This window comes from Nilaparvata lugens, chromosome 11 (assembly GCF_014356525.2).
Source record: "Nilaparvata lugens isolate BPH chromosome 11, ASM1435652v1, whole genome shotgun sequence".
NCBI lineage: Eukaryota > Metazoa > Arthropoda > Insecta > Hemiptera > Delphacidae > Nilaparvata > Nilaparvata lugens.
Window position 1 is genome coordinate 5048856 of NC_052514.1, and position 9320 is coordinate 5058175.

Below are 9320 nucleotides of genomic sequence, written 5' to 3' on the forward strand. Positions count from 1 at the left end.
GGTGCTCCAGTGTGGAAATCCTATCCTATTGATAGAGGACTCACGGCTCCTTTATTATGAATAGAGTGAGCCAATTTCGGCATCTACGTATTTACTACGCGTGTATTTACGCACGCAAAACAGCGCAGGCGCGCTGAAAGATGAATGAACCCATTTGGCGCGCTCTGGTTTTTATTTGAATTGTGCGAATCTTTGGCGGCTGATAATTGTGCGTCTCGAATTTGCGGTGTCTCGGGGACCCTGGTGGACCCAAGGGGGGATCCAAGGGGGGTCCTAGGGGGCAAAGGGGCCCCCAACCAGGGGCCAATTGGAGCGTGTCACTATAAATAGTGCCTGACTTGGTGGCGCCTAAACTTATTTCATTGATGTGGCGGCAACGGTAGCAGTATGCGGCCGGCTTCTGGGATAGCCACTACATTGGTGAGTTTTTTTAACAATTTTCACTAAAATTTTAGTTTTCCCAATAGAATTGGAAAAGTTGAATCTGTAGTCGCGCGCGTGTAATATTAATTTGTGTATAAAGAGGAATAATAAATTTTCAGTAAACGTTCAATTTGTTGTTTCAATATTCAATTATAAGTTTTTCAAATTAATTATACCTTTTCTGATCGATTCATTTAGGGTTTTATCCCAATACCTTCAGATAATTATTGTCTATTCAATGGTAGTGAATATTAGGCTACCACCAGCTAAAGTACAGTTTGCTCGCTGGTAGGAGTCTATCCTAAAACTAAATTGAACAATTATCAAATACTGGCAGAAATAGAAAAGAGGGAGAAAAACATAAGTTCAGGTTCAGATTATGATCATGAATCTAGATTCTACATCTAGTGAAAAATTTTGTTTATGGAGATTCTAGCTTTACTGTGAATCTACAGAGAGAGTATAATTCTCTTATTTGGGCCATATGCTAACTCCAAGTTTAACTACTATTAACTTACAAATTGGAATAGCATTCCTGACCGGCAATCCTAATTTACTGGGTACTGGGTTGACAAATGATTTTTGTAATATCGGGGACCGAGCTTCGCTATGGAGTACAAAAGCATTAAAAAAATTATAACGAAAGAAGAAATTATTATAACATTCACAGTTCATACAGGAATGTTCTATCTAATCACAGTTGATTGAGATTAATTAACAGAGGAATGCAAAAATTTCCCTTACAAAGGCCCGGTTGCACAAAAGCCGGTTAAATTTCAATCCTGATTAATTTCACTTGAACCAAATCAGAGAAGACCATTTCAAAAAGATGGATCTACTGGAATTAATCAGGATTGAAAATAACCCGGCTTTTTTGCAACCGGCACTAAGTACCTGATTGAATGATTACAAAAGTTCAACAGCTGAGTCATAATTTTGACACAGTCCCACACACATGAACTCGCTCCCTCACTTCCATCATCAACATACGACGAAATAATTATTATCAGCTGTTTTTCCAAGGATGAATAATAATTATCCTTTTAAAGTTCTTCAGCGAGTTTTCCCTGGGATAAGACCTAGTGCAATCGGATTTTTATATTATAAACTTACTATGTTCTGAATTTCGTGAGAATCGTTAGAGCTGTTTTCGAGATCCGGTGAACATCTAAACATATAAACAGGAATTGCTCGTTTTATAGTATAGGATAGTGGTGCTCATTGGATTTCCATCTAGCTGTTTACCCTGTTGTCAATATTTGCAGTAGCAGAAGTCTTGCGGGTGATTTACAGCATTTAATTGGAATTCTAGTTTAATAACAATTACTAAGTTTAACGCTTAACCACGTTTACTTGTAGATATGGTTGCATTTATCATAATGTGATTCATACGGGGTTTAAAAGAACAGCTGACATTTCTCCGTTCAAACAGAGTATCTACATACGGGCCTTAGTGTCCGGGATACGTTGGACATTGTGTATGGTTCTTCAACAGTAATGTGATTTCATATTTTGAGTTTACTGAGTTCTATTGTTCATTCATTTAGTCATAAAGATTCATAACTTGTTCAATCTATTCTAATTCTCTATCTTACATCTGTCCGAATTTTAATAATTCAATTCAAATCAATTCTTTATTGCCAGAATTTAGCAATGCAACAAATCAAGGTTGATAGATCAACACTTATTACAAGAAAATAAAATAAAATTAACTACCGAGAACTGAAAACTAAAAATTTTTAAGGCACCACCAGCAAAAAGATAATTTTGACACAGATAAAAAGATGGATATAAAAGATTGATAATGTTTATAGTACAGTCCAAACTTCGCCACTTAAATAAAAAAGTCATTCCATTACATCATAATCATAAATGTTATAAGTTCCCAAAAGAAATGTAATGGATATTTCAGTTTTCGATGAAATCTCCTCCAGATCCTGGGATCATAAATGTTATAAGTTCCCAAAAGAAATGTAATGAATATTTCAGTTTTTAATGAAATTTCCTCCAGATCCTGGGATCAAGTATCACTTGGTTGTCGAATGAATGAATGCTTAATACATGTAAACATGTAAATTTTTTCGGCTGCAAAAATTGGAGCTTCTCGTAGGTGGATTGACTGCATTGCGTAAGTGCTCTGCTATTGGTCGAGGAGGCATGTCAGCTGACAAACCACGCCTCTCGAACAATAGGAAGCCTTCAACGAAGTCTGCCATTCTGACCAATCAGAAGATCTAAACAGCCAGTTGTTTCATTCCGTTCGAAGAATCTGTTCTAAAGTGCTACACTCGAATATTTTTTTCTTCCATTACATTCCATTGGAATACTTTTGCAAAAATGAGAATAGATTGTGGAGAATATGAAAGCAATATTATAGTAGGCTAAATCATGATCACCAAATAATATGAATTCCTCAAACTTGGCTTGAAATGCTCTTGAGCTTATGGGCCTAGTGACACTCATTTTCATTTATCACGAGCAATTCTTGAAAAACTACTGGCTTTTTCACTAAATACCAGTTTTTTCTCACAGGTATCAGTAACAATCCTGCTCTACAACACGGGTATCATGAATTTTTGTTGGAAAATAATAATAATATCGAGTGACCTGGCTGGCTCAGGTCTGGTGTCAGAGTTTTCAGGTCGCAACTGATCAATTACAAGGCCTCTGACATGACCTAACGACTGTTTTTTAGGCAGGCGGGACCGACGGTTTAACGTGTCCATCTGAAAATTGTTTTTGGAAAATTACTTATTTCTACTAAAAACCATTTTTCCCACTGGGACCTGTGACAATCCTGCTCCAAATCACTGGCATCACTAATTATTCTCGAGAAATACTTATTTCTACTGAAAACTACTTTTTCTCCATAGGTATCACTAGCAATCCTGCTCTGAAACACGGGTATCACAAACTATTGTTGAAAAATTATTACTTATTCGTACAAAAAACTACTTTTTTCCCACAGGTATAACTAACAATCCTGCTACAAATCACGGGTATCACAATTTTTATTGGGAAATCACTTATTTTTACTAAAAACTTATTTTCTTGCAGGTATCAGTGACAATCCTGCTGCAAATCACTGGGATCACCTCATCAAACAAGGACAAAAAACGGGGAGCCTCCAGTTTCACCCACGTCTATCACGGTGACACCCCATCGTCACCCCAACGTGACTACTACCACCACCGCTTCATCCCCACCCACGTGATCCCCGCCAAGTCGGCACCCCGCTACTTCGGCAGCGGCTACAACACGGTAACCGTTACCAAGGAGGTACCCGTTCCAGTTCCTCATCCCTACCCGGTTACTCTCGAGAAACACATCGCATACCCGATCCGGATAGCCGTTCCGGTTCCAATCGACAGACCGATACCGGTTCACATACCCAAACCGTATCCGGTACACATCGATAACCCGGTTCCGTTCCCGGTGAAAGTACCGGTTAAAGTACCCGTTGCTCATCCGGTACCCGTTCCAGTTCCTACGCCGGTAGCGGTTCCAGTCTACGTGAAAGCGTCGCCTATACTATCACCTCATGGACATTATAACTATGGTTATGAGCCATATTATGACCACTTCGACCATGATCCCAGTTATAAGAGAGAGAGTGGCGAGAAGAGTAAGGAAAGTGAGAATACTAGTGAAATAAAAGGTTAGAATTAGGTAGAGTGTGGTTTTATTTGTGTTTTCCTTGTCCTTCCTGATTAGATCAATGTTTTGCTTCATGCTGAATGTTTTTGTTATGGAGAACCATTGGTTAACAATGGATGTTATCGTGGATATCACAGCAATGCAACATTTTTAAGGCCCATACACACCATCCACGCTCAAACTGAGATTGATCAGCTGTTTGTTCTAACACAGAATGTAATGTGATAGTGACTGCGACTTCTAGTAAACCTATATGAGCCTTAAACTTGGATAGGTCTATGAGCTTGAATATCGTGATTTTCAACAGATAACTACTGGGAACTGATAATGGAAACAGACAATATTGGGCTATACACTACTTCAATGCATTCTTGAGGGAAGTAGGCGAGTAAGAGAGAAGTAAGACGGTAAGAGAGAAATTATTGTTCCTTCCTTTAATGATCTGCATACCTTGACACTTACCAACTTCAGGTTAAAGACCATGTTGCAATGGATAAGTCTCAAGCTGCTTTCCGGTTTCCACATAATATATCCATTATACAGGTGATAAGAATATTATAGCTATCACTTTCCATTGACCTCACTTTCCAAATTTTATCAATCACAAAATAATTTTAGACCTTTTGATGGTACAACGCACAACCAATTTTCAATCTTGTACTCTCAATTGAACAGTCAGAACAACTTCAGATCTTGGATTCTTATTATTATGGGTTTTATCTGTATCTTGCACATTCCGTATAATTGGTATACCATATAGCAATATCAAATCAAATCAAATTTTATTCACCAACTAGCTGGCCCGGCGAACTTTGAACCGCCAAATAGTTAATGCATCTCATGACAAACTCTAGCTGAGTGCACACCTGAGGAGGCGTGATGCGGCATTTTGCAGCCAGGTGCTTCTTGCTTATTGGTTTGAATAGAAGAACTCTCACACACACACACACTGAATCGGGCATGACGTGGAACGGTGTGATAAGGCAATCTCCATAAGATCAACGCTTTGTATCACCAAGCCACGCATCCTCAGGTGTGCCTAGCCTTAGCTTAATGTGATGTACTATATTTTTATGAAAATTATCCAACAATCAGTAGGCCTATTAACATTTATATCTGAATATGGACTTCATATGTGCTTAGTTAGTTGTGCAGCAGTTTGCATTTTAGATATGGTTGAATACAGCTGCTTTCTGGGAAATTGGTTGAGTTCAAAGCCACTGATCAATTCCATCGGTTTTTTTTACGTTCAGTAAAAAACCTGATCACAGATTAGTGATCACAGATGAACCACAAAATGGAAAGTCGGCTAGTATCTTGACGCCATAATCCGCCATCTTGAAAGAAAGTGTAGCATTGTAATACAGCAGTAGTTTTAATTTCTAACAAGATGATGCAGTCATGTGCCGTGGTCTTGGTGCACTCAAATCTTGGTTAGATTGATACCTTCCATTTTGTGTGTATTCTGTGGCTGAACGGTTGCTCATGAGTCATGACTGACAGATGTTTCCCCTGTTGATCATATTTTGTAAACAAAAGTATAACTTAACCTATTTCATTGTAATCAATGAAAATGGAAAACCATCAGGTGATTGAAGAAGTTTTAAATGCTTTGTAAAATATTTTGAATGTTATTGGATTTATGTAATCATGCATTTCTCTGCTCCCAGATACATTATAATGGAGTCCATAATTTGTAAACAACCTCATATTCAGCCATGTCTGTTTACGTTCAGCTACTCTATTTACGTTCTTTTCCATCGGTGGAAAAGTACGATTAACTGATCAGTGAACGAACCGGATATGACGTATTTTTTTTCTTATCAGTTAGACCAAAGACCTTGAAGAGGTATAAACGCACAATACCTATGCCTTCCCAATGCTAGCTCTTACTTGAAATTGAAGGTTCCATTGAGGTATTTCAGCGCGAGATATTATATAATATATATTTATTGTAATATTATAGATCACAAAGAATATCTTCAAGATCTTTAGTATGTAATAATCTTCCAGGCTGTCCCCTTAATGGCCGATTTCAATTCCAAATAATCTAGCGCTGCATGTGAGTCTATCTGTCTATGCATCGTTCAACGACAAAACAGTAATTCGTTCAGAGCCACGTTCACTCACCGATCTCATCGTTCACTCACCGATCAGTGGCTTTGAACTCAACCATTGAATGATATATCTCTTTGCTGCTGATTTTCCCATGCATATTCTAAATTTACAGCATTTCGAGCTCTACGACCCAAGTTCGTTCCGCGGCATTATTATCAAGGTGCATACAGATTTACGCGCCGCGAGCATGAGCAATTCACTTTTAATCAGATGATGCCAAGCTTTTTATATCTGATTAAAAGTGAATTGCTCATGTTCACGGCGCGTATATCTGTACGCACCTTTAGAATTACAATTTTGTGAATTAGTAGAAAGAAAATAGAAAAACAGATCTACCAACTCTTGTTGGATGACGCAATGATTAAAACAGCTAATTTTTTTTTCTGTGTGTGGCCAGCTCACAAATCTCCCATAAGGATTACATGTAAACTTTGAAGGACCGTAGGAAAGAGTCCTGGAGTCGGATCATAAATTTGATAGACCATAAACCTGCTCCTGAACATAACGAACACAACTAACAAAAATAATCAAATCCGGTGTACACATAAAATAGTTATTGAATGTCGAAATTTGAAGCTCGATTTTTATTTATATAGATTAACAGCATTTTATAAGAAAATAAATAAATAATCTGTTGTTCAAAAATAATATGAGATACCAATATGCTGCATTTCACGAAATGAAGACTATTCATGATATCAAATAGTTATTGTCCGTTGAACGTCAAGAAAATGTTTATTGTTTTCTTTATGATTTCACAATATTGATAACATATATTGTGTTGTCACTCAATTCACTTTGAATTGAAAATTCACTTTTTTCACTTTAAAGATATTGTTTACAATATTGATAACACATATTGTGTTGTCACTCAATTCACTTTTTATACATTGTACATAATTAACCAGTAATTTAGAAGACAAAAATTGATTTGAATGGATAGAGAAAAAGTGTATGAGTATGAAGTAAGGCAAAGCAAATATTCTGGACAAAAATTATCAGACTTTTCCCATTCCATCACTGTTCTTATATTAGACAATGTCCATACGTCCATAGTAAACTTTAAACCAGTTCTGATCCACAGTACTCTTTGTAGCATCTCTTGTAGATTTCACTTGGTAGTTCGTCTCTGATCCTCTAGAGAGCGCTACATCATTGGTCCATGACTGGAAACATAATGAAGGTACTCTTGAGCTCTGAGTCACTGTCGGTCAAGTGAGAAACAGAAGTGACTTTCACTTGCCTATTGGATCTGGAGTAAAGTCTCTGAGTAATGAGAGACAATAAATTCTGTCTTGGGTGAGATTTACCTTGACCTAAATTCCTCTGTTTGCAGTTATGTAGTAAATCTAGTGAGGAATTCTCTTAATTTCAGAATCCATAATAATAGAAGAGTTGTACAGGCTACTGTTATTATCAATGAACAAACTGATTTTCATAATTGATAGACCTTCAAAGAGTTTTATTAATTTGAATATCTCGTTGCAGTTGGAGGTATACGTAGTTATGGGCAGATAGAAATGTATATGCTATACTTAAAGTAATCCCAAATTAACAAAAAAAAATAATTGTAGAGTAATTCAATATTATAAGTTTATATTCTCTCTTTGAGTTGGAAGTAATTTTAGAATCTTGGTAATGTTTGATACATTCTGGATTCATCAAAGCCTTTTATTTTTAATTCCACAGAACTCTTCTCATGAAGTGTTGTATTTGACTCAAGGTATAATAGTTCTCTATTGAAATGGGTTATTAAAAACAACAAAACAAATACTAAATGTTTAATCTCAACGTAATCTACCAACAAGCTTACGCTAAACATTAACATATATAATATATACAATGTTTTACAGAGTGTGTGATGAATGTGTTCACAATCAAAGATTTAGAATGTCAATAATTATTGATTTACGTACTGCATTTAAAAATGAAGGTAAATGTCGATTTTGATACTAACTCAATCAACTTATGTCCTGTGGAATACTTACTTACTCTTTAACTTGTATTATACTATATATCGAGGTTCACGTTATAATGGCAGTGGAGAAAGATAGATGAACAACGTTGCCGATCTACACTGTCTTGTCAATGACTTCTTGACGATAGCTGATACAGGTTTATTAATGTAATATCATTTGATTGTTCACTCTCGTTTAGAATAATCAAATTATATTTTATTAAGCAATAAATTATATTTTTCAATAATCTCGTAGTGAATTTTCATAATTAAATGAGATATTTTGTTAACTAGTTATCAATTTTACATTGTTAAAAGCCGATCTGGCAACAGAGCAAAGAAAGAGAGAGAGAGAGACATCCTTTAATAGTGGGACAAAAGCACATTGTCAAAGTAATGGATGAAAAACCTATGATACATTCGTCTTTGGCTATATTTAGAAAAACAAATTTAGAAATAGAGCGGGGCAGGAGACAGGACTTGAGATCAGGGGACATGCTAATACCTCCGCCATCATATAAGGAAATATTCCGAAGATTTTACTTGTATGAAATTTCGAACATTCAATAACTTGCCGATAGAATTGAAGCAAATCAATAATAAAAAAAAATTCAAAAATGAATTTAAAGCTTGGCTTCTATTACAAAATGAAGTGGATAGTTTATTCTCAAGGGTAGAATAGATATGAATTTGCGGGTTTCATTGGATGAATGTCTTCTTTGTCTCTTGGAAATTGTGTGAAGATAACATTATTATTCAAGCTACATGAGATTTTTTCCTATAATGTTTATAATTATGGACAGAAATTTATTAGTCTGCTAATTGCCTGGAATGTGCATTGATTGTTGGTTATTCTTTTCAAATGAAGGGAAAGTAGATAAAAATTTAATATACATTTATTTTCTAAACTAAAATTCCTCACCCCGTCATATTATGCAAGTTCCGACTCGGCAAAATAATTCATTGCTTTTTTTTCTAATTAAAAATATGATGGTGCCCCAAACAGGACTTTTAGTCCTCGGGGTACTTGAAATTATTTATTCTTCTTTTGATGTAAATGAATTATTGTGATCTCTTTGTACAACGTGTAATTGTATAATTTTATTATCTTCATATTATCTTAATTTTAAAAATTTGCAAGATTGTTGTTATTATATATCTACTG

At 35.8% G+C, this 9320-nt stretch overlaps 1 protein-coding gene across 1 annotated transcript; it reads left to right on the forward strand.

Annotated features, from left to right (window-relative positions):
- Positions 1–236: 236 nt before the first annotated feature.
- LOC111045205 (tetra-peptide repeat homeobox protein 1-like) lies at positions 237–4091 on the forward strand. The gene is made up of 2 exons (XM_039437460.1): positions 237–420; positions 3481–4091. Exons 1-2 carry the CDS (start codon positions 388–390, stop codon positions 4084–4086), a joined length of 639 nt encoding a protein of 212 aa, XP_039293394.1. The 5' UTR covers positions 237–387; the 3' UTR covers positions 4087–4091.
- The last annotated feature ends 5229 nt before the right edge of the window (positions 4092–9320 follow it).